Source organism: Pongo abelii, chromosome 17 (assembly GCF_028885655.2).
Source record: "Pongo abelii isolate AG06213 chromosome 17, NHGRI_mPonAbe1-v2.0_pri, whole genome shotgun sequence".
Classification (NCBI taxonomy): domain Eukaryota; kingdom Metazoa; phylum Chordata; class Mammalia; order Primates; family Hominidae; genus Pongo; species Pongo abelii.
In genome coordinates this window covers 46,964,884-46,980,779 of record NC_072002.2, presented here as the reverse complement: position 1 = coordinate 46,980,779, position 15,896 = coordinate 46,964,884, and the positions used below count along the sequence as shown (strand labels likewise).

The window sequence follows — 15,896 nt, the reverse complement described above, 5'->3', positions numbered from 1 at the left end:
TACTGACCTACCTTAGCGTCAATGGTGGAAAAAAAACATGTGTTACTTTAGGATGGATTTTTGCAGACATGTGTCAGTCTTGTCAATGAAACACTTTAACTTGAAAAGGTAAACGTGCTAGTAAATAACTTTGACCTATCGTATTCAATGAGAAAGTAACTGAAGCCTGGTTGAGGAAATAGAAGGAATCAGTTTATCTGTAGGCACTTAATTTTGCAACTGCTTTGAAATTTTATTTTATATTTAGATGAATTTTTAGTCCCTCATACCAGAAAAATCTCAATTTTTTAAAGATCAGAATTCCCTTTGATGATCACATTAAAAAGCTTCCTCCAAAAAATGCACATGCGCAAAAACATCTATCTACAGCATTTTATTACAATTTCAGAGCCTCACGGACCCCACAGAAGACACGGACCTGGTTAAGTCTTTACTTTATGAAATCTGACTCATCTTCTCTTTATTGTATTCCTACTTTTCTCCCTGCCACTGTTTTCATTATTGTTGTTCTTCATTATCTTTCTGAATTTTCCAAGGCACATATTTCCTTCAAATATATCAAGAAAATCTAGAAAAAGCAAACATAGCTAAAATATCGCTCTAAAATTATCAATGATGTCTATTAGGATAATTTCAGGACTATCAAAAGTTGAATACACTAACATCCATAACAAATATCATGCCTATATGGTAACAAATTATCTAAACAAATATTAAAGTATTTAGTTGCCACTTAAACATTATTAGGAAATGTTTACATGCAAACATCTTGATGGTCAATTTTTAAAAACCTTTTATCCACATAATATTAATTGACAGTTCCTGAACATGAACAAAATGCTGGACACTATGAGAAGCACTTATATGAATTTGCCAATAGCCCTGTGAGAAAGAGACCATTATCATCACCATGTTCCAGATGAGCAATCTGAGGCTGAGAGGGGTTGGGTGACATGTCAAAGGCCACACACCTAGTACATCATCTAGCCAGTCTTACTCAAGAAGCCAAATCGTTAATCACCATGCTATATACTACCTCCTAAATGTTTTGGTACTTCATAAACACAACCTGGAAAACCTCCAAGCAACATATGTTTACTTGATAAAAACCTGTAGCACTCCTTGTCTTGCAATTGACATTGAACAAGAATCTTGGCATCTATTTTAATAGAGATCATTAATTCATTAAATATAAACTATATTATCTGAGGGGCATGGCACTTAACAATTACACTTATTCAATACTGGACCACATGTTTTCCTTGTGAAGTATATTATTCCAGTAGTAACAGTGAAAAAAAGAAGCAAAGAGTTAAAGACTTGCTTAAAGTTTCAAACTAGTCATCCTAACTCCCAATTTTTGATTGCTATTTGAACGTTATTCTCCCTCAGCTCTCATATTTTATTAATTGCCAAGTTTTACATCTTCCTTTAAAATATCTTTTGCATCACCCCTTTCTATTTCTTCTACTAAAACTCTAATTCAGGTCCTCAGTATCTTCAAATCTCACTCCTAAATTATGGCATATTTTAGGATTGGTCTCTCTGTCTACAATCCTTCCAACACAGCTTGTATCTTTTGCTTTGATGGCATAATGGGATAATATAGTCAATAGCCTCTCTTAAAAAGGGACTTAAAATATCTTATAGCCTTTTAAGAATCAACACAAAAAGCTACTTAGATGAAATTCCTGTAACTGGTTATATAAGTGCAAAATTCGAACATTATATGAAGTTCACAAAAGTTATTCTATTTGCAGTAGTAGTACTAAGGGTAAAAAAAGTGATAATTGAAGAAAAATTTTGATGATGTAGTTCTCTTATAAATTGGGAACAATGACCCTTGAAGGACCATAAAGAAAGTGAATGTCAAGATAATTTATTATTGTTACATTATCTACCTCATTTTTCACTTTGTCTTACAGAGCTACGATATCCTTACAAGGTACCAAATATCCCAAATATTAATGAACACTTAACAGTAGCAAGATAAAAAGGGCTGAAACAAAGAGTTGGTGAATTTCTCCTCTACTATTACTTTAATATCAAGAATATTAACCAGGAAGGGCAAGACATACGATTACTATAGAAGGTCTCAGACTTATAAGGTATACGTGTAATTTTTAAAGATTTGCAACCCTTTCTGAAGCAGAATGCACCCCTTTCCCTGACTAGCTGTGTGGTGCTTGTCTTATTTCAAAAGGTAACATTTTCACAGCTCCTCTTGTGATTTACTGTGGGTTCTTTTCATTGTAGAAGAGCCAGTTTCTATGCATGTCGGTTGGACAAGCATTTATACGTTATCGGTGGAAGGAATGAAACTGGCTACTTGTCCAGCGTGGAGTGCTATAACCTAGAAACAAATGAATGGCGCTATGTGTCCTCTTTGCCACAGCCTCTGGCGGCTCATGCGGGAGCAGTGCACAATGGGAAAATATACATTTCAGGCAAGTAATTCCTCCACTTTCTGTTACAAAGTTCAGTTCCAAAGCACTCTCTTGACTTGTATGTCTATGTTTATTTCACAGGGGGTGTACACAATGGAGAATATGTCCCATGGCTATATTGCTATGACCCAATAATGGATGTCTGGGCTCGAAAACAAGATATGAACACAAAACGCGCAATTCACACTTTGGCTGTAACGAATGATCGCTTGTATGCAATTGGAGGAAATCATTTGAAAGGTCTTTTTTTGTTGTTTTTTTTTTTAGTCACAATAACATTTGCACCTCATATTTCTTGCTAAGGGGGTTTCTCCTTAGATAATCATAGTTAACCAAGTAGAAAACATGTTGACCTAATAAAATCTACTCTGTGTAAATTGGCAGTACCCTTGAGCAAGCATTTATTTTGGCTTTTCTGCAGATAGGATTATTTTTAAGTTACCATACACATAAAAGAAATGAATAATGATGTCTACAGAAAATAAGAAACAGGAGCATTAATAACTGAAGAACACAAACAATTTGTTGTAACAATGAATTCACTGAAATAAATTATTTCTTATCACCAAAGTTGTAGTAATGAATTTTTTCCAGAAAATTGTTTTCTTCTGTAATCATAAAGAACTTTAGTCATAAGTGCACAAAGCTAATACATGATTTTTTAAAGGTAATATTTACCAGATTTTTGTGTCTAAATTTAGAATTTTTTTGAGAATTCAATAGCAAGCCACTTATGATTATCAAATTCTGTTGCTTTTTTCAATAAAAAACACAGCATTTTTAGAGACATGTTTTGGCACCTTTCCTTCCCTAGATATCTATACGACTGCAACTTTTTGTAGTGTCTGTGCACATATGTAACATTATGTGCATGCATGTAACACTGAATGTGACAGGAAAGCAGAGAGACCTATGATATTGAGAACATTATTGAACCGCTTTGGGCCTCAGTTTCCTCATCTGAAGATGAAGAAACTGCTCTATGATCTCTAAAATCTCCTTCAGCTCTCCTAGTCTATGATCCCTGAAATTGAGCTAAATGGGAAACAGGCTAAGTATGGTAGATAACGCGCATGTGCACATTTATTTTTAATAGTATATACATCTTCTTAAATGGTTTAGACCTAGATGTTTTTTCAATTTTCCTAATACATATTTACCTGTAGATGTAATAAAGCCTGAACAGGTGTAATTTTTATGTAGATACTTCCAAGTTCATGTTCATTCGTCAAGTTCATGTTCAGAAATGCCAATAGCCTAGTGCATGTCTGCTCCTCAGCTTAAGTGCTCTCCCCAGTGGGAACAGATTTTCTTTACTACTGTGACTCTTCCCTTTTTATTCTTTATCTCTTTCAATGCTGCTCTTTCATTTCAAGCCACACACCATTCCTTTATGTCTACATGTTTTATATTAACTTTGTATCCTTCTACGTTAACATGTGATTTCTTTTCATTTCTTTTGCACAAGATATTGTCTAAATGCTCTAGGATCTTCTAACATTCAAGGTTAGGTTTGGACAGAAAGACTCAGGTAATGACAATCTAAATGAGAAATAGTGCACACACATCAAAACTGGGTTAGCTCAAGGAGGCATCATGGTGAGGAGAGGATACAGACATTGTGTCTAAGCCTAGGTTTGATTCCAGTTATGCACTTTCTAGTTGTGTGGTCTCACTCAAGACACTTAACCTCATGTCTGTAAAGCAAGGATAATTATCCTTGCCTTGATGGTTTCTGTGAGGATTACAGTTCCCATGTATAACATTGTCACAGAGAAGGCACATGTATCTTCAAATGATGCCTCCAAGGTCAGAATCTGGAATTTGCCCAAGTGCCCATTCTAAGTGTATATGCTTCAAAAATTATCATCAATAATCTTAATGGTAAAGGAAAATAATATACTCTGGAGTTGCAGTGAGTACATTGTTCTGTTGTTCCACCATCTATGTGATTTATTTTCTGTAGGAAGTTAGTAACCGAAATAACCTGTCTACCTCTTCAAGAACAAAAATTTCTCCACTTTTTTATTCATCTTCTCAATTATTTTAAAGAACCCAGTATGTTGGTTACTTTAGAATACACACTGAGATTGTCAGCTAGCAAATACCCATAGCCTGCATTTAACTACAGGAAAAAAAAAAAAAAAACATTAAGGGTTTGATCTGCTTGGTGAGCATGAAGCTCCCACTAGTTGTTTCTCACCCTCTAAATTAAAGGCAGGGCTCCAGTAGAGTCCAGGAACTTAAGTTGTTCTCAGTGACCTAGGTGCTGCCCCAGACACTGAGAACCCTATCAGAAGCTGTAAGAGAAGCTCTTCAGTGAAAGGTACTCGGCCTCCTACTCTAAATCTTGATTCTTGGTAAATATTAGAAACCATTTACATCATGAGAGTTGTTTATAAACAGTCAAATTGTGAAAAAGGTAAAAGATGCTGAACAACATATTTTTAATCTATTAAAACATTCTGAGAGAGTTAAATATTCATTTGAGAAAAAGCAATACAATTTAGTCTGCAAGAGTCTGAGTTCTGAAGCCTCTCCTGGATTCAAATCTCAACCTATCTACTTACTGACTTGTGACTTACTCAAGTAATTGACTTTCTCTGTCCCTCAGTTCCCTTATCTATAAAATGAAAGTAAGGACAGGGACTATCTCATAGAGTGATGGAAGGGATTGAATGAGTTCATTTAAATAAAGCCCTTAGAAAAGAAAACTAGCATATTTTAAGTGCCCTGTACAATGCTTGCTTAAACTATTATTTTAAACATTTTTAAATAAGGTTTTAATAAACCATTTTAATAAGATCTATCCACATATAATCAACCTTTACTAATGACATCTGCTCAGGCATTCTTGCTTTGAAGTAATAATCTAAAACAACTAGAGTTTCTTTGGGGTTTTCTAGGTCTTTCTGACATTTCTCCCAATCTCAGTGAATTTATGCATTTGTGTCTTCAAAAACATAATTATCTATTTTGGCTTGAGACTTGTTTTTAAAAGAAGCCCTAGCCTTAAATTGGGACTTGGAGCATTTATTATTTTGTTGTTCCACTTTGTTCTGTCACTTAGGTTTCTCCCACCTTGATGTAATGCTTGTGGAATGCTATGACCCAAAAGGTGACCAGTGGAATATACTCCAGACTCCCATTTTGGAGGGTCGAAGTGGCCCTGGCTGTGCAGTGCTTGATGACAGCATTTACCTTGTGGGAGGCTACAGCTGGAGTATGGTATGTGTCCACGTTTACTGCATCCTCCTTTATTTCGTTTGTGCTTATGTTTTCTGTATCCTTCCAAATGTGTTATCCTCCACACATGTACCTTTTAAGAGTATCATACTTACATGCAAGCAGTCAGTTGCTTTAGGTAGTGAAATAGGATCAGCCTGGTGGCTGTTGAACTGGCTTGCTAGCTGATCAACAGCATCACAAGGTGCAGTAGGTCTCCTTTCCCTCCTATCTCTGTGATCTTGTGATTCTGGCTTCCCAACTAAAAGTCAAACTGAGGTGATTTTATAAATGTTCTGCAGTTCAATAAGAGAGTCTGAAAGGTTTCTGACCGGTAAGGCATGAAAAATGGAAATTCATTCTCCAATATTCATGAAATCTATTTAGGATGTGTGATTTGCCATTGATTTTTCCCCTTATTTTCCCTCCTTATCGTGAAATTTTCTAAACATACACAAAAATCGAGATTAGAATGGGCCCTCATTAACTCATCATTCAGCTTCAACATCCATCAACATTTTGCCACACTTCATCTATCCCCCCTTTTAAAATCTTTGGCTCAGGCAATATGAAGTAGATCCCAGATGTCATATCATTTCACCCTAAATGCTTCAGTATTTACCTTTTAAAAATCATTAACTTACGTAAATATACTCACACTCCAAAAAATTAACAATAATTCCTTTATATCCATTTTTATATTCAAATATTTGCCATTGACTTTAAAAAAAGATGTATTTTTCAAATTGATATATCCAAATCAGGATCCAACAAGTCTTTCTTATATTTCATCATTATGTCTCATATATCTCTTGCAATCTAGAACATTACCCTGACTCTTTTTGTTTCATGCCATTGACTTCTTGACAAAAGAGGGTCAGTTATACAGAATATCCTACATTCTGAAATTGGCTAATGACTTCCTTGTGGAGTCATTTGAAATAGTCCTCCGTCTGCATATTTTCTAGAGACTGGAAGTTAGAGATAAGGGCATAATTAAATTCAACTTCTTTCTTTTTCCTTTTTTTATTTCTTTTGTTAACTTCTTTTTTCTTTTTTAGCAAGAACACCTGAGAAGGTGGCTTTGTAGTTCAAATTACAGTACATCAGGAGACACATTGGGTCTAGCAGGTTACATATTCACTTTTAAAATGATGAACATTTGTATATTTTCCTGATTACCTGTGTTAGTTTTATAAGATTAATTTGGTGGTTTTAATAATATTATTTGGTTTTATTTCTTTTGCCTCTAACAAGATTGTGACATAACGTTTTGGGGAGCTTTAAAACATTATTAGTTATATGTAGGCAAATATGTATTGACATATATAACTAGATATTCATATGTGCACTTGTTTGCTTGTACAAATTGTTAGCTGCAAGAATATATTTGTTTGGAAGCAGACATTGGGGCATTTTCAGAAAAATAATTATGAGGTTGGTTGGCTCTTTTGTTTGTTTCCTATGATAAACACAAAGCTGCCTTGGTTTGGGAAGGAAAATGTTACACAAGCACTAGCCTCTAAAGTTGACAAAGAAAACAAGATTAAGGACATTTTATTTCTCATGTGGCCTCTTGAAAATAAATAAATCAATATATGAGAAAGTTGACAAACTTTCATTTCCAGTTTACTTTGAACTGGTTTTCAATCCTAGCTCTGATTCCTCACAGTAGCAAAATAAAAATGGAGAAGTGAGACAACAATCTGAAATATAATTGTCTTAACTATTTGAATGTTTAAGGTAAATTTGGCCTTTTTTTTTAACTTAAACCAGCTGGATAACTTCTATTTTTAGTATATTATTTTTATGTATGTATTTATTATTTAAGCCAAGATCTTACTCTGTTGTCTAGGCTGGAGTACAGTGGCATGATCAGAGCTCATTGTAACCACAATCCTCCTGTCCTAGCCTCCCAAGCAGCTGGGACTACAGATGTGCACTATCATGCCCAATTTGTTTTTATCTTTTTTAGTGTGTGTGTAGAGATGAGGTCTTGCTATGTTGCCCAGGCTGGTCTCAAACCCCTGGGCTCAAGTGATCCTCTTGCCCTAGCTGCCAAAGCTCTGTGATTACAGGTGTGAGCCACTGGGCCCAGCCAATTTAGAATTTGCTGAGCATCTAGGATCCTCTAGGTATTTATTTAACTTTTATTATTAGTCACACACACACAAAAATTTTTTTGAAATTTTGTCAATCTTAGCTTTTCCTTTGGAATAGAACAGTTTAAAATCCATGCTTTCATTTGGAATTATTTAACAAGAATGGAGGACAGATATTTTCTTTTCAATATATTAATAAATGTGATCAGTAACATTGCCATTGCACTTCTCTAGCTTCCTTCTCTAAATGCTCCCTCCTCTGTCATTACAGGGGGCCTACAAGTCATCTACAATATGCTATTGTCCAGAGAAAGGAACCTGGACAGAACTCGAAGGAGATGTAGCAGAACCGTTGGCAGGCCCTGCCTGTGTGACAGTTATTCTGCCCTCTTGTGTACCATACAACAAATAACACCAGGAAACTCTGGAATGAACAGTATCACATTCTAGGAAGCAATGGCAGGTGACATCACTATTATAATAGGAACAATGCATTCTAATGGTACAACTGCCAAAACCCACCCTTGGTTTCTGATGATTTATAAGTAACTACAAAAGAAAGAGACCTGTTCTTGAACAGATACTATGTCTATAACTCAGATCGCACCAAACTTCCTGTGGTGACAGACTCTTCCATTTCAGACTGGTTTTAACTTATCCCAGCTTTACAAAAACTCTTCATGTGAATCTTAACTTGCAAAAGGAGAAAGATAAAATACAGAAGACTGGCCCCAGAGAGACCTGAGATCAGTATTGTGCATTGTAGTCTACCTGCATGTGATCTATGTTGACATTTCGGGGATATTGTGTTCAAGAATGATTCCAAATTTGAGCCACCAAAATACACTGCATTACAGAAATTGCCACTTGATTCTGTATTCTTAACCTTTGGCTACTTCACAGACTCCGTTGGCAACACTCTTACTGAAAATCATATAAGATTAAAGAGAGGCATTTTCGTTTCTATACAACTTCACTTCATACACCTTCTGCCCTTACAGCACTTTATAGGATCAGAAAAGAGAAAGATGTTGGCTCTTGTAATAAATGATTTCTACCCTATAGGTTCTAGGCTGAACAGAGTAATCATTTCTGTGTCCTCAATTTTATCTGAAAGATTAAAACAAAATACATTATGTCACTATTCAGTTCATGGAGGTTTGTGCTTTTTCATATTTTGTGGTATATAAGTAGTGAACACACATGTTATTTACTTCAAAAGACAGGATTGACAAATTCAGTCAATACTATTTTAGAGATTCTGTTAGATGATATGTCTGACCCAAATTTAATCCATAATAAAAAAAATGGGAGATTGTTTTCAGGAATTCAGGGATGAAAAGAAAGAATAATTTCCATTAAGTAGAATTCCAGTTGTCTTTCTGTTTCTAAAACACAGAACTTACAAGGGCCACAGGAGCCAATTATAGCACCTGACAAAATACTTCTCCTCTTCCTCACCTTCGGGTGGCTGTAGACACTTGACTTACGATCATTATTCCCCCAATTCATCATATTTTGTTTGTTATCACCAGAGATGCCTGAACTCAGTTAAGCGAGCAATTGCTAGTTGTCTTGAGGAGCATGAGGAATTCAGGAGCAGAAGGTCAGGATAGCACGAGACAGTCTCAGTGTGGCCAACCAAAAGGACAAAACTGACAGGAATGCACATTCGATTTTCAAGCCCTTCAGAGCTTGAACAACAACTTTAGGAGTAAATAAAAGCCTAAAATATTTTTTAACCATCCAGAGATGGTGTTGAATCCTTCAACAAATGTGTCATTCAAAACAGTAATTAGGGAAATCCCACAGATGAAAAATGCCTTGGTGATAAGCTTTCATGGCAGAGCACATCAAGATAAATGAGTACACTGGAATCCAATGCCGTTTCTACAGTAAAGTGCAATCTTCGTTGTTTTTGTATTTATTTGTATGTTCAGATCCAAAGGATCCGTTGTAAAAATATATATATAAATATATGTATATCCAGTGCAATCAACTTTCATTTCTTCTTCCTTGAAAACATATGAGTATACAGAAAGAAAAGTTACAGTACTCTGTGGGAAAATCTCAGCTGACATCATGAATAGAACGAGGTCTGCTTCGGAACCTTTTGTTGTCAACTGTCACTGTTTCTTCCAAAAGTCACAGTTTGTACAAGAACCTTTGCTTTCCTTAGACTTGTTCTGCATTTTATTTTTTATTTCTCACCAAAATAAATAAAAGCATTTATGAGAATTATAAGTAAAGCTTTCTGTATTTCAGAGAGACATAAGTTACTAGAAAGCAAAAAGTGAATAAATAAGTCACAGAGAATGTAAATTTTGTACAGTATTAGAATGTGTAAATGAAGCTTGCTTGGAAGGGGAAAACTTTAAATAAAAACTTTATGTACTAATTCAACTGTCTCTCATATCCTACTTACATAACATATGTATAAATCTCTACATTAAACTGTTTGAAGGTTTGTGATATGTAAATGCCTAAATATTTTTGTTCTGAAGCTATGATTTACAAGTGTATTTGGCTTTCTCACAATATGTAAATGTATACAGTATGGACAGTGCTAAAATTATGGAATACTTCTGGAAAATGTTGTGAGTTAAAAATCATATGAGTGGCATCTGATGTTTTCACTACAAGAGTGTTATAATAAGACATAACTTATCTGAGATCAAATAACTAAATATTTATACACATTATTAGAAGCACCATATGTGTTAAAAATACCTGCACCCTTTTTAAAGAATAAGTGAATCATACATTTAATTAAATCAATTATCAAATACATAGTATTTAAATTTATTCTCTTTTGAAGATCTGATGAAGTAGTTGTACAGGGCAATTAGAGGGGCTATGGGAGACATAAGGGGAACTAAGGCTTGTAGTTGAGGGTAGCAGTTGGGCAGCCTTCCAGGCAAAGAGCTGTGTAAGATCAGGAGCTACGTTCGGAAGCCTGTAAGCTGGGGGAATTTACTTTAATGCTTCCCAGCCAAATCTATCATTAGTGATGATTAAACTCAAAATTAAAGGATCTTTTGATTCTCCCTAGTATTCCACAAGAAAGAGTAATGGAGTTTCTTTCTCCTTCCATTGGATCTTCTCCTCCATATACTAGAGTAGCACACTGAAAAAAGACCCTTCTCCTGAGCCAATGGCTAGTTGCTGAAGGGCTTCTCCAAATCCCCTGAAATAGCCAAGGCTCCAGTGCTGACTAAATATCATGAGATGTTAAGAAGGCATGCTTATCTTTTTCCTAATCCCAATAAACCACCTACTTCATGTCCCTCGCTAGACTGTACTTTCATGTTTTATATTTAGTTAGTTAATACTTGAAGGAATTTTGGGTAAAGTGGAAATATACTGAGGGGTCAAAAAAATGATATTTTTTCTAAGAATACATCTTAAAACTGACTAAAACTGGAAGAATGCATACACAGACCAGATTTTTAAAATTAATTAAGCTGTGTCTGTGAGCTTGAAATTAGTGTCTGCATTTGTTCTACCCTATTCAGCCAAAGTCATATTTTCCCAGCTGCTTGACACTTATATCACTTAACAAACTATCATCATTATCAACATGGTAAGTATCAAGTATTCATTGAATATATCCCAAAGGGCATCATTATAAATGCCAGACTTCTGATTAAACTTAATTCTTTAGGTCAAAATAGTTTTAAAAAACAAATAAATAAGCTAAAACAAGAGTACTAAAGCACACCAAAGCCAACTAATACACATTGATGAGTACCTTGATAGACTGAGTTCTCACAGAAAGGACTGATCATGACTGATCATGCCTGACTTTCTAGAAGCACCTAAACTTGAGGATATTAAAACTTTGGTGGAAAATATTATGCCAATAAGAAGCAGCAGAAGGGTCAATGTAGGAATAAAATATTCAAATGCATAGTATATTTGCTTTGTGTCACTGTAGCTATATAGTGCTGCTCTGAATTGTAGAATAAATATACACCAAATATAGGGTGGGGTGTCTTTATGGAGGTTATCTTAGTCCATTTTGTGCTGGTAGAACAGAATACCTGAAAGTGGGTAATTTATAATGAGCATAACTTACTGGTTCACAATTCTGAAGGCTGAAAAGTCCAATACCAAGTTTCTGCCATCTGGCCAGGGCCTTCTTACTGTGTCATCCCATGGTGGAAACCAAGAAAGTGAGAGAGACAAGGGAGGCCCAATGTGCCCTTTTATACTGGCACCAATTCCACCCATGAAGGTGAGCCCTTGTGACCTAAACACCTCTGAAAGACCTCACCTCTTAATATTGTTATAATGGCAATTAAACTTGAATATGACTTTTGGAGGGGACAAACATTCAGACCATAGCAAAGGTATTCTACATTTGTTGACTCTATAGGCTTGGTGCAATAACAAAAAGTGCATGTTTAGATATGCATAGTAAAAATGTGCTTCAAGAATGCAACACAAAAGTTTAGAATAAGAAAAATTTTTCTATAAATTGAAGCTTGAGTGGCTTATTCTATTCTATTCTAGGTTGTTGCCTAGCCTATATTAAGGACCCAGAAAATGTTCATTGTTAACATTAGCAGCAGTAGTATTATTTTAGTGTATTTTAGTTCACTAATGATGCTAAAGACAAGACAATGAAGTAAATTAATGCGTGGGACTGTCTACTCCTCAAGCACAGAAGAATTATATCACTTCAGATAAAGTAATAAAGTGATCCTTGATTGTAACCTCCCTTTCCCTTCTTTACTTATTAAGCTGACTCTTATTCTGTGGCCTTCCAAATCCCTTATATACAACACAATGGCTCGTAGGGGTAGGCTGGGGAAAGGTGAACATTTGGTTGCAGGGAGATAGCAGGCTCTTTGCTTCCAATCATGTTGCTCAAATCTGGAACACTTGACCCATCAGTCACCTCAGGTGCACATGTGCACCATAATAACAGTCCCACAAAACCTGCCACCAGCACCCAAGCATACCATCGAAACCTGAGAATCACCCCACCTCATCTCCCACCACTGATGTCTGTGCACTCTTTTTGGAGGCCTGAGAACAGGCCCACTCAGCCTGCTACCACCACCACCACTGATATCACTCACACATGTCACGAGGGGCCTGGGGACTGCCTCACCCAGCCATAGCAGCCACCGCTGACACCAGCTCATGCCATCTGAGAGCCTGAGGTTATCTTACTACTGCTACTGCCATCCTGCATGCCATACACACTGCCCAGCAACCTGAGGCCTGCCCAGCCACCCAGCCCACTGCTGTCACTGCCATCAGGTAGCCTGGAGGCCCAAGAATTGGTCTTCCGAGACCCACTAATACCAGTGCCCACGTACACCACCAGGGGGACCCAAGGACAGGCATGCTTAGCTCACCACTGCCATTACAGGGGCCCAAGGACTGGCCCACCCGGCCTCCCCATCCTAAGCAAAGTCTCACCATAGCCTCCACTAACAACTTCAGCCTAAGCCATTGAGGAAATCACAGACACCATTGACACTACTGACAGCCAAAGAAATCATACAACAACTACCCTACTGCACATACCCAGAATCAAAACTAAAGCGCCCTACCCAACTAATACCACAGATACATCTACAGGAAAAAGTCTTTGTCTATGAAAGGCAATCTAAAAACTGGAAGAAACAACTGTTATGTCTGCTTTTTTTCTGATTCCCTTTCACCAATTTCACTCTACAATTCATGTTCTACCCAACTACTATTATTATTTCACCATAACACTTTGAAAGCTCTAAGTTTTGGTTCTTCAGGGACATTGCTTATTTGGTTCATCTCTGATCCTTTTTTTCATTTAACATTTCTGATGAGAAACACTGCAGCTCCTTCCACCTGCAGGCTCTTCCAGAATAGCTGTGGCAAATTGTACTTTTTTAATGCATAGACTTAGACCACCAAGCTTCCACACCAGGCCAGATGGCATTCATACAGTTTGGCAGGAAGTTCTTTACTTGTCTTACAAGTTTTTCTTAAAAGCAATTGAGACTATTAAAGCCAGCTGGGATGGAAAGCCATATTAAGTTTATTCTTTTCTCTTCCAACACAATTGGTCATATTAATCCAACTCACAAGAAAGAAAGAAAAAAGAAAAGAAAAGGAACTTTAAAGCCAAAGTCCCTTGAGGCTACATAAGTTACATGAGGCTATATGAGGTCCCATGAGAAGATACAATCCTGGTCTCTAGCTAGACCACCCCTAGAATGGTCATCATCTCCTCTACGTCTTTGGAATATTTACTAGCTGCATTATTCACGTAGCTTCTGTCACATATTTTCTAATATTGATGGTATTTTATGTGTAATATTTATGCCTTGTTTTAACTAAGCCCCTTGGTGTACAGGAGGCAATGTCTGAATGTTGTGTTTCCCGACCGTGTTTGCTCGCAACAGTGCTCAGTTGCTTAAATGGTGGTTGATTTTAGGGGTATTAGAATTCCTGGAGTAGCAGAGTCATTTCTGACTCAGAAATTTTATGTGCATAATCTTGAAAATGTAAATTGTACATGGATGTTCTGGATCCTAACTGCTATCAATATAATAAGCCCTACAATAACCTTTGATACAAGGGTCTGTAAGTATGTGACCACTAGTTGTCTTTGTCATATTAACCATGTTTCCCTTATTTAATGGCTGTGAAAAACCAGAATTTTAACCCTACTATTATGAAAATCTTTTTTCCAAAAAGCAAATGGATAGTACTGGTGTGATTCTTGCCTCCAGCTCAGGAAACATTCACAAATACTGCTTCGTAAGTGATCTCTTCACAAACAATGAGGATTAGTATGTAATAACTCCCTTGGTATCCCCAAAATGTATCCCCAGTATTATAGTCAGTCTTTTATTTATTGATTCCTCCCAGTGTGGATGAAGCTCTTAATATACATAAGTAACCATAATGTAAGGTATATGTACAATAAAATCATACAAATAAGGTGTTGTGGGAGTTCCAGAAAGAAGTTTATGTCCAACTAGGGGACTCAAGGAAGACTGAGGCAAAGGCTGTATACAAAGTCAGTCATGAACAATGGGTAGAAAATAAGAGACATTTTTTCAATTAATGTTTGTAAGGTAGTCCTTGAAAATACAGTAAATAACAACTAAGCCATTTTCACATGGAAAAGTGCTAGATCAAAAATAGTATTATAATCATTTCCAGATTAGTGTATTGGATGATGATTTGAATAATGAAGGGTGAGGGCAAGAACTTTTATGTCCAGATAGAATAAAGTAGTTCAGAGCAGGCCAAGACTTCCACTGTGACAAGACAACTAGCAAAAGATGAATGGTATTTTGTTTAATATTGTTAAAGGCATGAGAGATCTATGAAAGCAATTAGGACTAGATTAATTAAAATTCCAGAGGAGAACAGAGTTCCTAGATGAGCTGATTATGGCCACTAATTTTTTTCTCTAGGAACGTTTTCCAGTTCTGACCAAAAGTTGATCAACCTTGGCTCAGAAAGAGGCTATGCTACTGGAAAAAGAAACCAGCAAAAGTGTTAGCTGCCACACAAAACTGGACTGACAAAAATGAAAACTTGAGAAGCCTTAAACACATAGCCAGTTTTCCTTGAAGGGAATTTTGGAGTTCTGGTATTGCCCAGGAAGATAAAAAGCTAGGCCAAACTTCCAAAAGGCAGAAAATACCTCCCACAATCTCACAGTGCTTAGAAATTAAAGACTTTCAAGGTGAAGAAAACTATTACAAATGCATGACTGCTTACCCCCTAAAGACATTTGCCAATATTAAAATGGTACGATTTGTGGGGATAAAAAGTTATGCTGCCAGAGGTGGGCAGATTGCTTGAACCCAGGAGTTCAAGATCAGCCTGGGCAACATGGCAAGACCCCGTCTCTGCAAAACATACAAAAATTACCTGGGCTTAGTGGTGTGTGCTCGTATTCTCAGCTACTCTGGGGCAGGAGGATCACTTGAGCCTGGGAAGTAGAGGTTGCAGTGCGCTGAGATAGCACCACTGCACTCTAGCCTGGGCAACAGAGTGAGATCCTGTCTCTAAATAAATAAATAAATAAATAAACAAACAAACAAATAAATAAATAAATGTTAGGCTTAACTCCTCTAAAGGGAAAATCTGAATCTCTCACAAACTG

The 15,896-nt window shown here is 36.5% G+C and overlaps 1 protein-coding gene across 3 annotated transcripts in view; it reads left to right on the top strand.

The window, feature by feature from the left end:
* KLHL14 (kelch like family member 14) overlaps positions 1–13,498 on the top strand; it is a 103,722-nt gene extending 90,224 nt beyond the window's left edge. For all 3 annotated transcript variants that reach the window (XM_024235967.3, XM_054537774.2, XM_054537775.2), the window contains exons 6-9: positions 2,257–2,447; positions 2,529–2,687; positions 5,518–5,675; positions 8,046–13,498. In XM_024235967.3, coding sequence (XP_024091735.1) covers positions 2,257–2,447; positions 2,529–2,687; positions 5,518–5,675; positions 8,046–8,186 — 649 coding nt within the window. In that variant the 3' untranslated portion in view covers positions 8,187–13,498. The remainder of the gene's footprint in view (positions 1–2,256; positions 2,448–2,528; positions 2,688–5,517; positions 5,676–8,045) is intronic.
* Positions 13,499–15,896: the final 2,398 nt, after the last annotated feature.